Source organism: Schistocerca cancellata, chromosome 2 (genome assembly GCF_023864275.1).
Source record: "Schistocerca cancellata isolate TAMUIC-IGC-003103 chromosome 2, iqSchCanc2.1, whole genome shotgun sequence".
Taxonomy (NCBI): Eukaryota; Metazoa; Arthropoda; class Insecta; order Orthoptera; family Acrididae; genus Schistocerca; species Schistocerca cancellata.
Window position 1 is genome coordinate 908,533,315 of NC_064627.1, and position 23,072 is coordinate 908,556,386.

General features: G+C 42.6%; 1 protein-coding gene across 1 annotated transcript in view; it reads right to left on the minus strand.

The window, feature by feature from the left end:
* Positions 1–23,072, minus strand: part of LOC126162841 (cytochrome b5 reductase 4) — a 305,369-nt gene that overhangs the window by 53,850 nt on the left and 228,447 nt on the right. The window contains exons 6-7 of the mRNA XM_049919604.1: positions 20,133–20,624; positions 12,099–12,399 (exon numbers count right to left, since the gene is read on the minus strand). Of these exons, the coding sequence (XP_049775561.1) occupies positions 12,099–12,399; positions 20,133–20,624 (793 nt within the window). The remainder of the gene's footprint in view (positions 1–12,098; positions 12,400–20,132; positions 20,625–23,072) is intronic.

A 23,072-nucleotide genomic window follows, 5' to 3' on the forward strand; every position in this document is an offset into this window, starting at 1 on the left:
AGCACCAGAGCATGATGGGAGTGGCAACTGGGTGGGGATTAGGAGGAGGCTGGGGTGGGGAGGGTGAGGGATAGTATGGTGGGGGTGGCAGACAGTGAAGTGCTGCAGTTTCGACGGAGTGCACGAGAGAAGATGGGGGGGGGGGGGGGGGGGGGGGGGGGGGTAAGTAGCGGGAAATGAGAGAAATAAAAAGAAATTAAAAGACTGGGTGTGGCGGTGAAATGACGGCTGACGGCTGTGTACTGCTGGAATGGGAACAGGGAGGGTGCTGGATGGGTGAGGACAGTCAGTTAGTCACTGTCCTCACCCATCCAGCCCCCACCCTGTTCCCATTCTAGCACTACACAGCCGCCATTTCATCACCACACTTCTTTTAATTTCTTCTTTTTATTTCTCTCCTTTCCACTACCTTCCCCCCCCCCCCCCCCCCCCCACCCCTATCTTCTCTCCTGCGCCCTGTCTAAACTGCAGCAAAAAAAAAAAAAGGCTCTGAGGACTATGGGACTTAACATCTGAGGTAATCAGTCACGTAGAACTACTTAAACCTAACTAACCTAAGGACTATCACACACATCCATGCTCAAGGCAGGATTCGAACCTGCAACCACAGCGGTTGCGCGGTTCCAGACTGAAGCGCCTAGAACCTCTCGGCCACACCGGCCAGCTAAACTGCAGCACTTCACTGTCTGCCACCCCCACCATACTATCCCCATCCCCCTCCCCGTCCCAGACTCCTTATCCTCACCCAGTTGCCACTCCCATCATGCACTGGTGCTGCTGCTCGCAGTGTGGTTTCAACTGAGACTACAGATGTGTGTGCAAGTTGCATTTGTGTGTGTGTGTGTGTGTGTGTGTGTGTGTGTGTGTGTGTGTGTGTGTGAGTGCGTGTGTGTGTCTATTGCTGACAAAGGCCTTAATGGTCGATTGTACATTACATTTTCTAAAACTTTTGAAAATGCTGGCAAAAGCGAAATTGGTCAGAAATTTGACACTATTTCTTTACCTCTATTCTTAAACAGTGGTTAACTTTAGCATGTTTCAACCACTCAGGAAATATTCTACTGATAAATGACTGATTACACAGATAACTTAATATGTCACTTAACTCCGGATCACATTCTTTAACTTTATTGATATTTCATCATACCGACTAGATGTTTTTGATTTTAAAGGTTTTATGACGGACATTACTTCTGCTGGGGTAATGAGGGTCAAATTCATATTATGGACGTTACCTGAAACGTCTGGTCTGAGGTATCCCATAGCAGCATCTACAGAACCTGCAACTGCATCTTTTCAGTAACAGTTATAAAATGTTTATTAAAAAGTTCTGCAACACTATACACATCTGTCACCAATGTATCATTCATTCTTAATGCTATTTGCCCCTCTTCATACCTGGTTCTACCGGTCTCCTCCTTCACTATATCCCATATTGTCTTTATTTTGTTATCTGATAGGATAATCTTTTCCTTGTAATATATTTTGTAATATATATATAATACATGAAGTTAAAGAATTCTTCCCACTTTGGAAACAAAATAATGCACAAAAAAACAAGAAGGATATTAAGAAGTAAGACTTGCACATTACTCTTTAAAAGAATCCTACCTGTATGAAACAAAGGCCTCAGTTCGAAGAAGAAATTTCTGAAAATCGTGTTGAAATGAATCACTGACTGTGTGCGTGTGTGTGTGTGTGTGTGTGTGTGTGTGTGGGGGGGGGGGGGAGGAAGAGAGGTGGGGGGGAAGAGAGGTGGAGGAGGGGGGGAAAGAGAGAGAGAGAGAGAGAGAGAGAGAGAGAGAGAGAGAGAGAGAGAGAGAGAGAGAGAACTGAAGCGTTTGAGATGTAGTGTTACAGAAGGATGATGAAAGTGGACTGGTAAAATATGATATGAGATCCTCCGGAAAATTGGTGAGGAAAAGTAAAGGCATCGGGACAGCAGTTCTTACATTGTGCTTGTAATGAAGGCAAGACTTACTAGAAGAAGGGACATGGTGATAAGATGTGTGTTAAGACATTGAGGAATACGTACTATACAGCACCACAATAGGCAAAAACTGCACAGGAATGCAGAAATTGGAATAGATCCATCAAACAATTGAGGATGTTAGGTGTAAATGCTGTTCTGAGATTAAGAGGATGGCACAGCAGAAGTAGATTAATACAGTGCATCAAAGCAGTCAGAAGATTCATGGGGAGGAGGGTAAAGATAGGGTACATCCAAAGATGTAGCCTTTGGACTTTGCCATTGTTCCACAGTTAGTCCCTAGGTGCTGATTTGGTAATCCCCACCCACTGCCAATATGACTTTTATACCTACAGGATGTCCCCCAATTAGCCACTGTGATGTTGGGGTTCAGACCCATACACCAGTATTTCTGGTACAGCTGTAATCAGTATGTTCTCAGTTCAGAGCCAAACCCTAGAAAAGTTGACTAGGCATAGTTAGCACCTACAAAACAACATTGTATTTATTTATTTCTCAAAGTATTGACCTTCTTACTTTCATCAATAATTGCAAACGACATTCTTACAAATGACACTACCCCAGTGCCACTCGTCGATTCCAGTACACTTCGAATATGTTTTAGTCTAGGTCAAAATATGAGAGACGTATTTCTTATACATGCCCATACAGCCAATGAAGTGCTGGAAACCCACCCGAAGAAAACGCAGTTGTATTTCTGAGCACATATCATCCAAACAGTAGGAGATATAACAAAAACTTTGAAACATAATGTGCATGGTCCTACCGTACTTTACAACTAACCACCTTTAAACATATTAATTTATTTTGAAATCCTCCCCTCACCACAAAATTTTTGAAACGGAAAAAAGTTTGTGTGTATTAAATATATATATTTATGAAAACAACCAATTGTTGATAAAATTATTTAATTGGATAGATTAAAAAATCTACTCACCAAGCAGTGGCAGAACGCACATAAAAGACTGCTGTAATTGGCAAGCTTTCGGAGCCAGTGGCTCCTCCTTCAGGCAGAAGGGCTGAAGGGGAAGGAAGAAGGGTGAATGAAGAGAACTGGAGAGGTCTAGGAATGGAGTACATTTTGGGAAAGTCACACAGAACTGCGAGTCAGGAGAGACTTAAGAGACTTACCATACAGGATGAGAAGGAAAGACTGACTGTTGAGGCTGCATCGAGTGAGACTTGAAAACCTTAGAGCTTGAAGGTGGAAGACAGGGTAATATGCAAGACAAAGATTACTACTAAAACACGTGCACAAGTTAATAAGAGTGAGAAGCGAAGTCCATTGCACATAACAGATGTAGGGGCGGCGGTGGAGAAATAAACGGGAAAGACAATGAGACATAGAAAACTAAAACTGAGTGAAGCAAAGAGTAGTTACAGTGAAGAAAAGTTGATACAGAAGAAATTAATGTAAATTAAAGCCAGGTGGGTGCTGAGAACCAAGGACATGTTGTAATGCTAGTTCCCACCAGCAGAGTTCTGAGAAACTGGTGTCTGGGGGAAAAATCCAGATGGCGTGTGTGGTGAAAGAGGCACCAAGGTCACGTGTGTCATTTCGCAGCCTTCACTGTGGCCTGCACTGCATTACCCCACCGGCCTACTTAAAAAGCAGATTTCCTGGGCCATCACATCCAATCCTGGTACTGCTGATAGTTCCACAAAACAGCTTCGGAGGGCACCATTGGTGACTCAGTATTATCCTGGTCTGGAATGTGTTAATCAGCTACTTCAACAGGGCCATTACTTCCTAAAATATACCCTGAAATGGCATCCACTGTGTCTGAAATTTTGCCCACCACAACTAGAACAGCTTTCTGCTGCCCTTCCAATCTCTGCAATATTCTTGTCAGACCCTATGCTCCTTCTGCACCCTCCTCCCTAACCTATGGCTGCTACCCCTGTGACCATCCCCAGAGTGAGACTTCACCTGTGCACCCTCCTATCACCACCTATAACACTCCTGTAACCAGCAAAACATGTACTATCAAAGGGAGAACCACCTGTGAAACGACCCGTTATATGCCAGCTATTATGTATACACTGTTCAGCCTTCTACATCAGTATGACTACCACCAAATTATCAATTAAGAAGAATGGGCATAAGCAGAGTGTATATACTGGCAACTCGCAATATCCTGTTGCAGAGTCTGCTCTACAACATGACACTCGTGACCGTGGTGCCTGTTTCACCACAAGCGCCATCTGGATTCTTCCCCCAGACACCAGTTTCTCAGATCTACACAGGTGGGAACTAGCACGACAACATGTCCTTGGTTCTTGCCACTCACCTGGTCTTAATTTAAGCTAATTTCCTCCGTCACAGCTTTTCTTCACTGTAACTACTCTTTGCTTCACTCCGTTTTAATTTTCTATATCTTTCACTGTTTTTCCCGTCTATTTTTCACCGCTGCCTCCCACCTCTGCTACATACAATGCACTTAGCTTCTCGCTCTTATTAACTCATGCACAAGTTTCAGTAGTAATCTCTGTCTTACATATTACCCTGTCTTCCGCCTTTAAGCTCTCAGGTTTCCAAATCTCGTCCGATGCAGTCCCCAACAATCATTTTTTCCTTCTCATCCTGTATGGCAAGTGTCCCCCGACTCACGGTCCTGGGGGACTTTCCCATAATCTACCCATTATCCTAGACCTCTCCAGTCATTTTCCTTCACCCTTCCTGCTTCCCCTTCAACCCTTCAGCCTGATGGAGCCACTGGCTCCGAAAGCTTGCAAATCACAACAGTCTTATGTGTGTGTTCTGCCACCGCTTGGTGAATATATTTTTCATCTGCTCAATTAAACAATAGTATATTTAGCAACAAATTCAACCACATATGATAAAGTTACATCCCAAAGTCGCAGTAGTCAGATGTAAGTTTGCAGTATCCTACATTCCGCTATACGAGCGCACTGTCCACCATAAGATACTTGTCACACATGGCAATAGCGTTGTTTGCAATTTCACAGTGCAACTGTAAAATATGGGGCTCCGGAAGGATTTAATTGAAACAATAAGGTCCAGCTCTCTGTTGACTCTGGGAATAAACAATGTGGAGGTGGTGAGAGACTAGTCTCATTTTGTTTTTTCATGGTCTTTGTTCTATTTCTTTGTTGTTTGTTTTGGTTTGTTTTGTTTTGTTTCTTTAGTTGTTTGGTTTTGGATATTACATTTGACATATACTTTGTTATTTTGGAGTATTTAGGTTGTGTTGCATTATCTTTGATAGTCAATACAATAATGAGCAGACATTGTACTATCCACTGCAAAGTAGTGTTGCATACACATGCACATTGTGCATCACACACATCTGACTACTGTAATATTTTGGTCAAATTTACAGTATGTGTCACAATTTTTAAAAGCAATAATTAATAGGAGATTCACATTTATTAAGGTTTTTGTGATGTATCCGCTCTTGAACCATGCAGACCTAAACATGTTCACAAATCGAGGGAATGAAAACTGATTATGAATCAAAGATTGAATTATCAGGATATTACTCCCAAATTTACATCTTAGCCATATAGTAGAATTACATCGGACTGTTTTAGAAACTTCTTCCCCAGTATGAATGTGTAAACATCAAGTTGCTGGATTAAGCCAGTTCTTCCAGCAGGAAATCATCATACATTGCATGTCCATATTCCTTATTCCATATATTTGTGATAGATCACCAGAAGAGGGTATTATGGGAAAGATCAATTTACACTATAAATTATCACAAAGGCTGTGGTAACTGTGAGCATGTAGGAAGCATTAATATGGACTTATTCTGAGCACATGTATATTGTGACCTATGCTGTGACCACAAACACTGGGGCGAGGGTGGCGACAAAGAGCTTGATGCCCTCAGTTTACCTCCGCACTCACATGTATGGCCACCTCATGTTTCCAACAACCCACATCATGCAGCAGTGCAGGTATGGACACTGAACCGCACAGCACAAACACTGTGATGAGGAAGTGTTGGACTGCCGGACAGTATGATAGGTATGCATTAAAATATGCATGCATTTCAACTGTGTGCCTACAGGTGCACATACTATCGTTTGGTAATTACCGTACCCATAAAGAGGTGGCCAGAATTTGCAGGCCGAATGTCGGACTGAAATTCAATAACAGCATTTATAGTGTAACAGACTGAGTGCATACATGTTTACTCCGAATGTAGCATGAAGAATCCAAAAAATGTATTACATTTATTATACAAAAGCTTCATTCATGCACAACACAATATAAACTCTATCATTACTCACAAAGAAACATTGCTCGCATTACATTTGATAAAAGAATCCATCAACACTGAAGTATTTGTAGACAGTTATAGAGCTTTGAACTATGATGCCGAAAGTGTATTTCCTGAGGCTGTTGCAGAGGAAGAGGTTTTTGAAGGGGATTGTGAGGATGTTGTGGAAGACAGCAAGAAGAGTAAAATTCCAGAACGAGATTTTCACTCTGCAGCGGAGTGTGCGCTGATATGAAACTTCCTGGAAGATTAAAACTGCGTGCCCGACCGAGACTCGAACTCGGGACCTTTGCCTTTCACGGGCAAGTGCTCTACCATCTGAGCTACCGAAGCACGACTCACGCCCGGTCCTTACAAGTTTGGAAGGTAGGAGACGAGATACTGGCAAGAGTAAAATGTTATACATTTGGGGGGGAAAAAAACAAAAAAAAAAAAAAAAGGCAGTTACATTTTGGCACGAAAAGAAGAGAAATAAGAGTTAAAAACAGTCCAACATAATTTCATAAAGCTTAAGGATACAACATCACTATACAGATGAGGAACACAAGTCACTGAAGATGAGAAACACAACAATCACTGAAGACGGGGCACGAAGCAACACATAATTACAGATTAACAAATATGTATTGGAACAGTTCCAGAAGGCATGCGATAAATCACAACCTGTTCATGACTAGGACATGAAATGATGGGCTTTGAGGGCAAGAGATGAAGTTATTTGTTGTGCCACTTATTCACGGCAGCTGCAAAATGGGTTCACCACTTTGAAGTAAGGCATAGAATTATTTCCAGGAAGATTAATAAATTTGTTACTCAAAAGCATTTAACAAATAAAGAACAATTAGTAGAACAAGCTACTGCATTTGTGGTAAACGCAAAATCAAATATTGTATCATTAGGGGAGGACAATGTTTACAGTTCGGATCAATCTGGATTTAATTTGGATGGGCACACAGGTCATACCCTATTCTTTAAAGGAGCACTAAAAATTGAATGTCTCGCTCAATCATTGAATTTGTTAACCCACAGCTACAAGATACAGCCAAACCCATCTGCAAGATGTTCTTTTGCTTCAACATCTGGTAAATTAACATCAGATCTCACTATTAAATGGTTTGCAGATGTTCACTTACCTGAATTTGGTTAATGATGTGTTCTGTGCTTGGATTCATGGATAGGACAAATGGAAAAGAAATTTAGCAACATAGACGAATGTAATAAGGACACAAAAATTATGATGATTCCTCCTGGAGCAACCAGCATAAGCCAGGCACTTTATGTTTACACATTCAGACTGTGGATAATTTTCTAAAATGCCTTTGATATAAATTTGCTCCAGAGGAATAATATTCTGAAAATTCAATCTTTGATTAATAATCATTTTCTATCCCCTCGATTTGTGAACGTCTTTAGGTATGCTTGGTTTAAGAGTGGGTACATCACAGAAAAACCTGATAAAAGTGAACCTCCTGTTAATTATTGCTTTAAAAATTGTGATACATGCTGTAAATTGGGCAATAATATTACAATAATCAGATGGGCATGGTGCACCATGTGTGTGTGTATGCAGCATTTCTTTGCAATGGATAATACAATGTCACCTCATAATTGCACTGACTACCAAAGATAATGCAACACAACCTAAATACTGTAAAATAACAAAGTAGACATCAAATGTAATACCCAAAATCAGACAACCAAAGAAATGAAACAAAACAAAAACAAACAAACAAAACAAAGACCACGAAAAAACAAAATGGAATAGCCTCTCGCCACAACCACGTTGTTTATTCCCAGACTCAACAGAGAGCAAGACTTTATTGTCTCAATTAAATCCTTCAGGAGCCAGTCTCTTATGGTTGCACTGTGAAATTGCAAACAACACTATCGCCAGGTATGACAAGCATTATAAAGTGGACAGAGTGCTCATATAGCAGTATATAGAAGTACTGCCAACTTATATCTGACCACTGCGACTTTGGGATGCAACTTTATCATATAAGGTTGAATTTGTTGTTAAACATAGTATTAGATTTACTACACATAAACTGTTTACCATTTCAAAAACTGTGAGGTGAAGGGAGGATTTCAAAATATATCAAAATACTTAAAGATGTGAGTGCACAATTGTAAAGTACAGTAGCAACGATGCAAATCATGTTGAACATCTTGTTACATCTCCCACTGTTTCAATGATATGTGCTCATAAGGATAACAATCACATTTTCTTCAGGAGGGTTTTCACCACTTCAACGTCCATATGGGGTCACAAATAAAAATAAAGTGTGTCTCATGTTTTGACCAGACTACAACATATTCGAAGTGTATCAAAATTGATGAGTGGATCTTGGGTAGTGTTACTTTTAGGATGTATTGTTGCATTCACCGCATTAACTCCAACCAGACCAAGGTATCAATACACAGCCATTTATACCAAAATTCAACAACTGGCACCAGAGATTCCATTTGACGGACATCTGTTTTCTATCCTACAATGCAAACCTGTAATCAGTGAGATTTTTTGGCTTTGATCAGTTAAGTAGGTGGCAACATCTTATATTTATTGCTGTACTTCAAGTCCTATTTAAACTGAAGTCTCCTTCCCTGTGATGAAATTTTTAAACTTTTTTATTTTAATGAGCTTCTTAACTGAGCTTTCACAAAATTTGAAACTCCAAACACAATATTTGTTGCATTATTCCCTATTTCATGACTGTACACCAGACAGAGCTCAGTAAGAGCATTCCTAGGCTGCTTCAATTCGTTATGTTGCTGATCTCTGGATTGGTTGATTGTGCAAGATAATGTACAGAGGGTCCTGCATAACCCTACAATGTAAAATAACGGGAATGACAACAACAGACAGAAACTATTTTGGATTCATTTTTGTAGATTAATTATGACTTAAAACATCTTCAACTCTTATAATTTTAAATAAAGAAGACCCACTGACGACGACACAAAGGTGCTGAAACATGTTTGGGTCAATATGGAAAAACATTATTTTGCATAACAGGTGGTTATACCACCAATGTTCATCTGCAAACATGGTCAATGTCAGAGCAGAAAAACTTAGTGATAAAGAGGTAAAAGTATATGAACTGGGCCAGTCTGCAGGTTGGGGAGCAGATGTGGGCTCCCAGAGGGCTTATCTACACTGAGAGGGACCTCCCCCCCCCCCCCCCCCCCCCACTTCTCACCTCCCATTAATCTGATGCAAGACACGCCAGTAATGGAATAAATAACTTCTCCTAACCGGAAGACTTGTAACAGTAAAAGTGAAAAGGGAACAGTTTTGGCCTGCCAAATCAACGTGATCTGAAGGGCAGCCTTCATGTCAGAAGCAAGAAACAGTTTTCCAGGCCGCGACATGTAGACTGCCTGTGGGACAGATGTGTCGAGGGTGTAGAAGCAGCCTGCTTATTGCACTGTACTGTAGGGGATGTAAGTGCCAATGAACATGGCTGGGGACAGTCTGAGATGGATAGAAAAGGGGGGGAGCGGGGTGGATGGACATAGTGGTGGGGAGGAGGCAACGAACAGAGAAAAGGGAGGAAGGGGTGGTGCACAAGGCAGATGGAAGATATTACACTGGCAAAGACAAAGGGAAAAGGCTAGTAGTAAAATAAGGCGAGAGAAATAATCAGGTCAGTAGCTAAGTGGGCACAATCCAACATACCCCACAGAATAGAATGCAGCAATAGGTTTCTCATCTCTTATCCATTACAGCCAAAGTGTTAAAGATGTTCCTTCATTATCAGTTAACATTAAAGATATAAGGAAATCTTAACATCTTGACTTCATCAAGGAGAATGTCTCAAATAGTAGAACAAGGTGCAGAAAAAAAAAAGGCAATGTGCGAGAACGACTCCCGCACTGAGTGTTCTGTACAAACTTAATTACATATAGAGACAGTTTGTCCATTTCAGGAACTGAGGAATTTTTGCCTGTTATTGACATTGATACTGGCAAGACATCAATCCCACGGATTCCAAGAGTTTTCAGAATGCAAGTTTGAAGTCACATACCATATAAGAAATATTTTTTGTGTGATATAATTAAAAATTAACAGTTCCAGATTTTTCCCTTTACTTGTACTATGAAACCTTGCTTCTTGGCAAATTTCATGATTCTGGGTCAATGGACAGTACCCTATAGGCCTTGATGAGCGAGTTTTCGAGTATCAAATTATGTGACATAAATGGCCATATCTTTTGACTGCATTGTCTTGGAAGGTTGAAATTTTTACATTAGCATGAGACACTAGACCTTAATATGTGACATCAATCTGAACTGTAATACGTCTAATTATCCCTGAGAAAATGAGTTCTTAACAGTCTGACAAACAGCACAGACAGACAAGGGGATCTATACGGGTTTCTTTTTTTCCAGGTTGAGGAATGGAATCCTAAAAAGGACTAACTGCATTTAAATGTTATTACACCAGGGTAAAAGAGGGATGATCAAAGCAGTTGACAGAGGAGGCAGGGTTGCCTCCTACCCCCCCCCCCCCTTTTCCAAACCCCTCATGACACATTCCAACTGATAAACCACCTTTGGGCAAATGTAATGGAGTCAACACTCCCTAGAATGAAGGATCTGAGAAGGCTGATGCTTCAAAAACACTCATACAGGGATTGTGTAAGCAAGCAAGAATTGATACAGTCAGAACTTAAGAGTTAAGATCCTCACTTCAGTGAGAAGATTGTCTATGAAACAAGGTTCCAGTGGCCAGTCTTTATACACAATAATGAACAGAGTCCAACAATTTCAAAACTGAAGGTGGAACCGAGTCATAACCTAGCAACCACACACATGTGAACCTGCTCTTTTATTTGCCATTATCAGTGTGACAAGTGCACAACCTAGTGCGAGTGAATTACATAACAATGGAAAATCCAGGATGAAATGAAACAACATAATGAAAACGACAGTTGCTACTTGCCATATAGTGGAGATGCTGAGGCACAGACAGGCACAACAAAAAGACTGTTAGAAAACAAGCTTCCAGCCACACACACACACACACACACACACACACACACACACACACACACGACCCCAGTCTGTTGATGCAGAGGCCAGACTGCTAATCCAGCCTCAGCAGCCAGAGGCTATGTTCACAAATCTTGTAGGATTAATGTTATTGATCAAACTGGATGGTTAGAGTTTAAATCAAGTGTTTATTTAATATGTTCATCCACATGTGAATGGTGACTTCTTTTAAACTGCAGATTCAAATAAAATTTTAAAAAAATTAACAATAATTGAACTACATGGTACAAGCAGAGCAGCGAATACAGGAAAACATATGCGAGCAAAGTTCACTTAACTCCACAGAAATACACAAAACCCATCAACAAGCATTCAAAGTTCCATAGTGCAGTTTCTCAGTACCAAACATGACCAAGCAAGGTGGCACAGTAGTTATCACACTGGACTCGAATTCAGGCGGACGACTGTTCTAATCCACATCCAAGCCATCCTGATTTAGGTTTTCCATGATTTCCCTAAATTGCTCCAGGCAAATGCTGGGATGGTTCCTTTGAAAGGGTGCAGCCAACATACTTCCCCATCCTACTCCAATCTGATGGGACCAATGACCTCGCTGTTTGGTCCCCTCCTCCCAAATCAACCAACCAACCACTGCCAATCATGACATGAAATAAAGATCATTATGCTGAATACTCATAGTGAAAATATGTAGATGGCATTTTATATTATTTATATAAAAAATATTCCTTCTACATGTATATTTACAGGAAATTATTAAGCATGAATTTATTACAAATTACACACATGAAGAATGTCAAAATTCATCTTTAGAATTTAACAAATAGAAAATCTAACTGGCTTACCATATACTGTTAGATGGATCAACTCCCCACTTCACTAGAGACAGCATTGGTGTGACTCCAGTCCCTGCTGCCAGAAGATATAAATGAGACACAGTCGATAACCTTGATGGGTCAAATGAGCCTTCAGGACCACTTATTTCCAAGGTATTACCAGGGGCCAGATTGCATAACCATGGAGTAAGTTGTCCATTTGCATATTCTTTAACCATGAGGCATATATGTTCAGCTTTCCACTGTGGAGGAATTTCTTCCAGACTTAATGATGGTGGTACTGGAGTGTAACAGCGTGTAACCTGCAAACCTGGCAATGTTTTCATCTCAGTGTCTTGTTATATTAAAAATATCAAGAAAACAAAAAACAGCTATCTATTAAGTCCAGTTTACACAAAGATGCTTCATTTATTTACCAACCAAAATAATAAACAGTGGAATATCATTTAGACTGGTCTGGCTAGGCTTGCTTATGTGTACCATTAGTATACATCATGAAGCCATGGAATAATTCATTAAGAAAGTTATTTAACATAATTTGTATTTAATATGGCTACAAGCTGATTATTTACATATGAGTGACAATAAAGGAAAACAACAATATGGAAAGGATGGATTGCTACTCGCCATATACAGGAGGCATTGAGTCACAGACAAACACAATGAAAAAGCCCACTAAAATATTAAAGCTTTCACAAAAAGCCCTTCTTCTGCAGTAGAAAACACAAAACACAAACACACACACACACACACACACACACACACACACACACACACACTCTTCAGACAAGCACAACTCGCACCTCTGTGGCCACTGCCTCACAGTCCTGACTGCTGACTGTGTGACCACATCCCATTGGAGCAACAATCACGGATGGGTGGTGGGTTGAGGGGAGGGGGGCGGGAGAGGGGGGGGGCAGGAAGCAGGACAGCAGAGTGTAGGTGGGGGAAGGTGTTAGTGCTGCCTGACAGAGTGTGCAGCGGCTAGATAAGGCTTTTAAGTGCAGTGTTGGGGAGCTGTGCAGGGAGTGGTTAGGGGAGGGGTGGGGTGGGGAGGGGGAGGGGTGGGGTGGGGAGGGGGAGGGGTGGGGTGGGGAGGGGGAGGGGTGGGGTGGGGAGGGGGAGGGATGGGGTGGGAAGGGGAGGGATGGCGAGGGGCGGAGAGGGGCGGAGAGAGGTGGGGAGGGTGGCGAGGAGAGGGCTGGGGAGGGGAGGAGAGGGGTGGGGAGGGGAGGAGAGGGGTGGGGAGGGGAGGAGAGGGGTGGGGAGGGGAGGAGAGGGGTGGGGAGGGGAGGAGAGGGGTGGGGAGGGGAAGAGAGGGGTGGGGAGGGGAAGAGAGGGGTGGGGAGGGGAAGAGAGGGGAGGATAGAGGTGGTGTGGGGAGGGGAGGAGAGGGGAGGATAGGGGTGGTGTGGGGAGGAGAGGGGTGGTGTGGGGAGGAGAGGGGTGGTGTGGGGAGGAGAGGGGTGGTGTGGGGAGGAGAGGGGTGGGGTGGGGAGGAGAGGGAAGGGGTGAGATGGGGAGGGGAGGAGAGGGGTGAGATGGTGAGGGGAGGAGAGGGGTGAGATGGGGACGGGAGGAGAGGGGTGAGATGGGGAGGGGAGGAGAGGGGTGATATGGGGAGGGGAGGAGAGGGGTGATATGGGGAGGGGAGGAGAGGGGTGATATGGGGAGGGGAGGAGAGGGGTGATATGGGGAGGGGAGGAGAGGGGTGAGATGGGGAGGGGAGGAGAGGGGTGAGGTGGGGAGGGGAGGAGAGGGGTGATATGGGGAGGGGAGGAGAGGGGTGAGATGGGGAAGGGAGGAGAGGGGTGATATGGGGAGGGGAGGAGAGGGGTGATATGGTGAGGGGAGGAGAGGGGTGATATGGGGAGGGGAGGAGAGGGGTGATATGGGGAGGGGAGGAGAGGGGTGATATGGGGAGGGGAGGAGAGGGGTGAGGTGGGGAGGGGTGGAGAGGGGTGAGGTGGGGAGGGGAGGAGAGGGGTGAGGTGGTGAGGGAAGGAGAGGGGTGAGGTGGTGAGGGAAGGAGGGGTGAGGTGGGGAGGGGAGGAGAGGGGTGAGGTGGGGAGGGGAGGAGAGGGGTGAGGTGGGGAGGGGAGGAGAGGGGTGAGGTGGGGAGGGAAGGAGAGGGGTGAGGTGGGGAGGGGAGGAGAGGGGTGAGGTGGGGAGGGAAGGAGAGGGGTGAGGTGGGGAGGGAAGGAGAGGGGTGAGGTGGTGAGGGGAGGAGAGAGGTGGGGTGGTGACGGGAGGAGAGGGGTGGGGTGGTGAGGGGAGGAGATTGGTGGGGTGGGGAGGGGAGGAGAGGAGAGGGGAGTGGAAGGGAGGAGAGGGGAGGGGAAGGGAGGAGAGGGGAGGGGAAGGGAGGAGAGGGGAGGGGTGGGGAAGGGAGGTGAGGGGAGGGGTGGGGAGGGGTGGAGAGGGGAGGGGAGGAGAGGGGTGGGGAGGAGAGAGGGAAGGGGTGGGGAGGAGAGAGGGAAGGGGTGGGGAGGAGAGAGGGAAGGGGTGGGGAGGAGAGAGGGAAGGGGTGGGGAGGAGAGAGGGAAGGGGTGGGGAGGAGAGAGGGAAGGGAGGGAAGGGAATGGGACCGGGGAACGGGTGGAAGAGAGGTAGAGAAGGGTAATAGAGTTTTACTGTGCTGGCATATTAGATGGTGTGTGTACTAGGGAACTGGGAGGCTGTGCTGGGTTGGAGGAAGGAGAGGACAGAGGTAGAGAAGGGGAATGGACTTGTTGCTGTGCTGGCTGTATACTCGTAGATGGAGTGGAGGCACAGAAGGAAGTAAGTGGAAGGCTGGGATTAGTAAAGTTTTAGGCCATGGGGATTACAACAAAGAAGGATATAGTGTGGGGAGAGTTCCCACCTGCACAATTAAAAAAAGCTGGTGTTAAAAGTAAGAATCCATATGGCATGACCTGTGAAGCAGTCATTAAAGTGAAGCAAATCATGTAGGGTGGCACATTCAGCAGCTTGGTAGTCCAGCTGTCTCTTTGCCACAGTTTGGCAGTGGCCGTTAATGCAGATAGTCTAGTTGTTAGTTGTCATGCCTTCGTAGAAAGTGGCACAGTGGATGCAGCTTAATTGGCAGCTCACACAGCTGCCTTCACAGGTGGCCCTGCCTTTAACAGGGTAGATGATGCCAGTGACAGGACTGAAGTAGATGGTACTGGGAGGACATATGGAACAGGTCTTGCTTGCATTCAGAGCTATGGCAAGGATATCAGCCATGAAGCAAGGCTCTGGGAGCAGGGGTGGAATAGCCATGGACAAGTATATTGCATAGGTACAGTGCATGGATGTGAGAAGGATTGTGGGTATGATATTCCTCATTTCAGGCCACAATGAGAGGTAGCTGAAATCTTACTGGAGAATGTGATTCAGCTGCTCCGGTCTTGGATGCTACGGAGTAATGATGGGAGTGCTCCTTTGTGGCCAGACAGTGGGTATGTGGGAGGTGGTAGGTGACTGGAGAGATAAGGCATGGGATTCTGGACAGGGTTGGGATGATAATTTCTGTCTGTGAAGGCCTCTATCGGAGTCTTGGAATATTTAGAGATGGGCTGCTCATCATTGCTGATGCAATGACCATGGGTGGCTAGCATGTATGGAAGGGACTTCTCAATATGTAATGGGTGGCAGCTGTCAAAATGGGTTGTTGTCATGTTTTATGCGAATGGAGGTAGATATGTAGCCTTCATGAGGTGGAGGTCAACATCAAGGAAGGTTGGGTTAAAGAGAATGAGTTGAGGTGAATGGGGGAGACGATGTTGAGGTTCTGGAGGAATGTGGATAGGTCATCCTAAACTCTCAGTCCAGATCATGACGCACTCATCAGGGAATCTGCATCAGGTGAGGCATTCCGGATTCTCGGCAGTCAGCAAGGATTCCTCTAGATGGCACATGAATAGGCTGGCATAGGATGGTGCCATATGAGTGTCCATTCCTGTACCTCAGAATTGTTTGTAGGTGATGCAACCCACAACCTAAAAACTGATTCTCTAATCCTAACTACTGACATACGTTCCACCAGTGTGCTTTCAAACCACAGGGACTACCTAATGCAAGGAATCTATGAGCTATCAGATGTGTCCACCTACAAACCCTGCCGGAGTGACCTCTTTCCAGAAATCCAGCAAGATCTTCAGTCCCTCCTCGAATCCTTAGGTCCATTCTAGAACATTTCTCTCTCTCTCTCTCTCTCTCTCTCTCTCTCTCTCTCTCTCTCTCTCTCCCCCCCCCCCCACCCTGACACCCCCCCCCCCCTCTCACCACCACTGCTCCTTGTACTTGTATCTTCTACATGCTTCCTAGAGTTCATAAATGCAACCACCATTGTGACTGGTTGCTGTGCCACCACTGACAGAATGATCCACACTGCAGCTTATTACCTATAACTTACCTTCCTATATAAAATACATCAACCATCTGCTTCACCCACTCTCCACAGTTCCCATTCCTTTACCACCTCGCACCCTGCTCGTCATTATCAATGCCACCTCCCTCTACTCTAACATCCCCAATGCCCATGGCTTTGTGCTCTTTGTGCTACTGAACATTACTTTTCCAAATCCCCAACTGACTAAACCAAATTGCTTCCTCCTGGTAACTATGACCAACTACATCCTCACTCATAATTACTTCTCCTTTCAAGGTATCATCTACAAACAAATTTGTGCTACAGCAAATGGCATTCACATCGTACCATCCTACAGCAACCTATTCATGGGCCACCTACAGAATCCTTCCTAACAACCCAGAAGACCAAACCCCTCACTTGGCTCAGATCCACTGATGACACCTTCATGATCAGGACCGAGGGTAAGAAAGCCCTATCCATGTCCCTCCAGAACCTCATCAACTTCCCCTATGCTCCCCCCAGTCCTCCTCAAACCAACATACCACTTTCCTTATTGACATCCACCCTAAGGATGGCTATATGCTTCCCTTCTTGTCCAGAAACATATCTACCATGTATTGTCTCTTCCAGTCACCTACCACCTCTCACACATCCACTATCCAGCCACAACAAGGCATTCCTCTCTTGACAGTGCCACCTACAACTACAGCAACTGAATCAAATTCTCAGCTGGGGTTCTGTCTAACTGTCATCGTGCACTGAAACGAGGAGTATCCTCCTCACACTTCTCACAATATTCTTGTCCATCGCTACTTCACCACTGCTCCCTGCCACGAGCCTCGTGCATCATACCCTTGGAATAGACTTCGATGCAAGACCTGTCCCATACATTTGCCCTCGATCATCTACTCCAGTCTTGTCACAGGCATCTCATATAGCATAAATGGCAGGGGCATCTGTAAATGCAACCACGTGACCTTTGAGCTACTCTGCAAACATTGTGCTGCTTTCTATATGGTCATGACAACTAAATAGCTGTCTGTCTGCATAAATGGCCACTGCCAAACTGTGGACAAGAGACAACTGGACAATCCAGCTGTTGAACATGCCACCCAACATGATGGGTTCCACTTTTTAATGACCGTTTCACAATCCATGTCACCTGAATTCTTCCTGCTAACACTGACATTTTTGATTTGCACATGCTAAGAACTCTCTCCACGACATATCCTTATTTTTATAATCCCCACCCCTGGCCTAAACCTCCACTAGTCCATCTCCCACTTGTCTATTCCCTTCCCTGCTCCCAGTCACATCGACTTTCCCACTAACGCACCTGCAAGTCATTTCCCCTCCTCTCCCTCTGTCCTATCTCCCTCCACCCCTCCAGCACAGCCTCCTGAGTCTCCCAAAGCTGCAACTAACAGCCTTATCTTGCCCTATGTTAGTCCCTGCAAGAGTTATTTTGATAACACAAGGAAGTATTGAATTTATTTATGCCACACAAACAAGAAGTTTCTAAACAAAAATCCTTGCAGGATTAGCAGTCAAGGAAGAAATTAGATATAAGAGAATCACACCACAATCTAGACCAGTGACGTTCAGCACTGCCTGTGCACACTTGCCTACATGCACACAATGTTGCACTTTAAATACATCCTGTTGAAGTACCATTGAATTAAGGAGGACTGAAGAATAATGGATACAAATTTTTAAGACCCGTCAGGTGGATTAAATAAAATGCTTTACCTCCAAATGCTAATGTATAGCTTTTGTACATCAAAGATAAATCCTACCAAGTGATGCTTGCATACAAAAATCTATTGTTTGTAAGATTAGGTTATTAAGTGCAGAGTGAATCTTTTTGAATACAGAGTGGATGTGGCTGGTATCTTTCTGTAGCTAGTATGATACCCATCATGTAGACCTTTTCTTTGAACAAATGACAACCTCATCTAAAGTCAATGTGTAGACTTTTTCAGCATGCATACTGGGTTCATACTTTCTTAAGACACAGTCAGCTAGCACTTCTCAGATTTCAGGGTTTAGGAAAGCATAAAAATAAATGAAGTGTAAGCTGTTTATAACCTAAAAAATTGTTCTTTGATTCCTGCAATCACATGGATTTTGTCTTCTGTGCTAGTTGCCGCCCCCCCCCCCCCCTTACTGTTTCTGCAATGTGTTCAGCTAATCTTTCCTTCCCCCTACTATTTAGGTGCAGGCCACAATTAGTGTATCTCACTTCCCAATCGCAGTAGGTCTCAGCACAGATATGAGACACTGTTTCAGTCAAAAGCAACTAGCTAAGCTCTTTGCTTATCATGATATGATTTTGGAACAGTATTTGTAAAAGCTTTCTGCTGACATAACAACAACTGACTGGATCATAACAGAACAGGCCAAATTATAAGCAAAACTGCCTTGCCAATCAAACCATGCAGCAGAACCACCTGACCTGTGGGACTGGGGGCTCTCTTTTGTTCAGAGTTGCTGTCCAAAGCAGATACTAAATGGCTTAGTCTTCTTTATCTTTTCACTTCCCTTCTCCTCAGGCTTCTGGAGTTACCTTTTCTCGCCAAATGATAAGCCATACCATCCAATCGCCATTACAAAATATAAATTATATTTTATTCAAGGAAGGAGTATCAAACATTCAAAAAGGTACATGCTACCCTTGGAGCAGCAGACCTATTTCAGAGTAGTAAATCATCCCTGTTAAGTGTCTTGAAAAAGTTAGGATTTCTCTACAAATCCATTTCTGGCCACAAGTTATTAATGGATATTGCAGCCCGGCAATGCTACTTTTTTAGAGAATTAGTAGGAACAGATTTTGATATCATTTGGCTTGATAAAACATTGGTGAATGTGGGACAGTTCAAAAAATTGCTGAGCAGATTATACCATCAGCTGTAGTATACCAACTCCAATCTGCACAAGGAAAGGAATAATTGTAGCACATGCCGGAAATTCAAAAGGTTTTATTTCTAATTGCCTGCTACTGTTAACTTTAAACAAGACCTCCGATTACCACAAAGAGATGAACCATAATAATTTTGTGAAATGATCTGGAAACACAGTTGTTCAAAACCTAACAGAAAGACTATCATTGTCATGGATAATGCTCCACATCATTCTGTTATACAACACAAGGTGCATACAGAGGCAACAAAGAAAAACTACATTGTTTGCTGGCAAGAAAAATGTAAGGTATGTTTGGCAGTTACCCAACAATGGCAAAATTATTAGAACTTGTGTCAAAATACAAGCTAAAGAACTCTGTTCACACTGCGGTTGGAATAGCATAGTGCATAGGCTCATATTTCTAGCGTTCTTTTTGATTCTGCCTGCCTGGGACTCAACAGCTCCTATACACAGTGAGTAGCAGTGTACACTTTCCATATTACTGTTATGCAGTCTTTGACTTCCCACTGATTTGGTATAGCTTTTTACTATGGTTTCATAAGAATATAGACTTCAACTGAGAAGATAAAAAAAAAAGATATTTTTCATTAAAATGCAGTAAACAGACTTTTTGAGTGACAGATTAGTTACTGATACTGTGCTGACACAACTTTGTATACACAAGTTATGACTTCTTGTGCTAATTATTACTTGCTACAAATTCATATGGTTAAGACTGATGTGACCTGTGAAATATCAATACAGTAATCAAGGACAATGCTAACCTTCTATGTCTGCATGAAGTTTTATGTGATGACCCAATGGAAACAGGCTGTATATCTTCTTCTTAAAAGATAACACAAACAATTTGGTGTTGTGCGATACTGGTAATACAGTCTCTATGTTCATCATATCATGTTCTGGTTCACCTTGTACTGTACTCGTGCTTTCGTTGTCATCACACGGTTTTCCGAAGTTTGGCCACATTTTTTCTGTCCTTTTCTGGAACTGTATCTCTACCTTTTCCCTAATTGCAGTAACAGAACATGGCCACACAACATCCTCTAAAAGATTGTAGTGCCACAAGTGTACATGCACACCGATTCTGATAACAACTTTAAGTTCTCTCTCACCACTAAGACACACCTTTACATATGGGAACAGTACTTTAGTATAGAAAATTAAACTAAGCGATGAAAGCTTCTGATACCAGTCCATGCGTGGTCTCTGAACACCTTTCTTCACTTCTGCCTGTGGGATTTTTCCATTCACCAAATCTACAAACAAAACAAAATATCAAATGAGTATCAAAAATATTATGACATGTACTGAAACTAGCTATGAGCACTAACCAAACTTAATGTCTACAGAGGATGTCTGGATAACAAATTTGTCTACCATCCAAAACACTTTTTTACTGTACATAATAGTTCAGAATACAGGAGAACAGAAGCTTTTGAAATGTGGTGCTACAGAAGAATGCTGAAGACTGCATGGGTTGGCTGAGTAACTAATAAGGTGGTACTGAATGAAAATAGGGGAAAAAGAAATTTACGGCACTACTAGAGTAACAGAAGGGATCAGTTGGTAGAATAAATCCTGAGGCATCAAGGAATGGTAAATTTGGTAACAGAGGGAAGTGTGGGGAATAAAAATTGTAGAGAAAGACCGAAGCCTGACGTAAGCAAGCAGGTTCAAATTGATGTACGCTGCACCAGTTATGCAGAGAGGAAGCGGCACAGGATAGACTAGCATGGAAATCTGCATCAATAGCAAAAATATCAAATCTGAAGAATGCACAAACATACATCACAACTGTCAATTTCTTACAAACCGTGTGGAATGTGTAACACCTAAACACTTGATAATTCTCATGAATACACAACACATGGACACACTTTTGTGACAAACAAATGTTTACAAACAAGTAACACATTCAGAAAGTTTAGTTTCCTGTAAGATATTGAAAAATGTACCATTTTTAAGCAAATTTCACTGGCCCACATGGATCCCAATTTAAGACAAAAGGAAAATTTGAAATTAGATAAATGTATGTATGAACAATGTGCGGTGAGTAAGTACCCGTTTTGGGCAAAAAACTCATAAAAACATATTTTTACAACAAAAACCATTTCCTAAACTATTTGCTACATAATTATCACCATAGTTCAGAAATTTTTCATCACAGGAAATCAACTTTTCTATGCTTCCTTCATGGAAAGATGCCAAAAATGCAGGCAGACTCTGCTAAACAACGTTTTTGCATCATCACTATTGACAAAGCCAGTTCTCCAAAATCTTGCTTGAAGTTCAAGAACAAGTGGTAGTCTGAGTGAGAGATAGAGGCTGTACAACAGGTGATCAAACTGCTCCCAGCCAAACGCTGAATATGGTTTCGAGTGACTCCAGCAAAATAGGAATGTGTGTTGTCATGAAGCAACTCAATGCACTGACTGAGCATTCCATTCCATTTCATTTTGAATTGTGTACCAAAGTTTTCTCAAAGTTTCACAGTATAGTACCACACTGATGGTTTCACCTTTGGGAAGGAACTCAACAAGCAGAAACAATGCAAAGAATAAAAAAATGAAAACTGTTTTCAGCAATGGCTGTCTTCACTGGCGGCATCTTTCTGTGAAAAGGGCACAGAAAAGTTGGTTTCCTACTAAGACAAATGTCTGAACAATGGTGGCAACTATTTAGAAATGTAGTATAAGAAATGTTCTTCCTTGTAAACATAAATTTTGGTTGAGAAAAATGTTTTATGAGTTTTCCAAAACAGTACTTACTTTCCGTACATGCCTCATATAATGAGAGAGATTTACAATACTGTAACCACTTTTATGATTCTACAGGTTTTGTAACAGCTTCTACATCAGTATGCCAGTCTTTGTCACAGAGCAATATTTAAGCATATACTTCACAATAAGTAAAGATTCCATCATCAGAAAAACAGAATACATATACTACAAGTAGTAAATAAAGTGTACAAAGGCACACACTATGGTGGTATGCAGACATAGATGTAGATACTACTAGCCACAGAAAAATACTCAGAAACATCAAAGCTAAAATAGAAAAATACTTAAAAAATAAAGTTCTGCATCATCTGCTGTTAACAGATAAATTCTTGTGAGATGGTATGTACAGAATTATCAAATTTATTACATGTGATGATGTAATAAGGAATTTGAGCTCAGATATTAAGAAACGTGTTACTCCCCCTCATGTACATAAATTTGAATGACTAGATTGTGCAGTACATCTTGAAGCCCCCTTTGTGCTGAAGCAAATACAAGTGAACATACAACAGCGAACAAGAATTCTCTTCTGTTTAATCACCAAGCATGCATGAGTAAATGGCATTCAGTCATATATGATACACATTTGCTTGTGTTACACGAGTTGCATGAGCGAAGGAGTACTGAAATGAAAATTTTTCTGGGCTCCAAAAGATATACAGCACAAATACCAAATATAATTGGTATAAAACTGTTGAAGCACTCTGAGGTCCTACTGGGGATGTGAGAAAGACAATCAAGTCATTAGATGGGAACCAAGCGAGTAAGTACAAGCTTTTTAATCCTATTTATTGAAAATGAAAAGCACAATACACTTATTTGAAAGTAAACAAGTGTAAATATGTTTCTATTTGGTTGATTAAAATATATTAAAAATATATGAACGATGTGATTATGCTCATTACTTACATGGATGATATATCA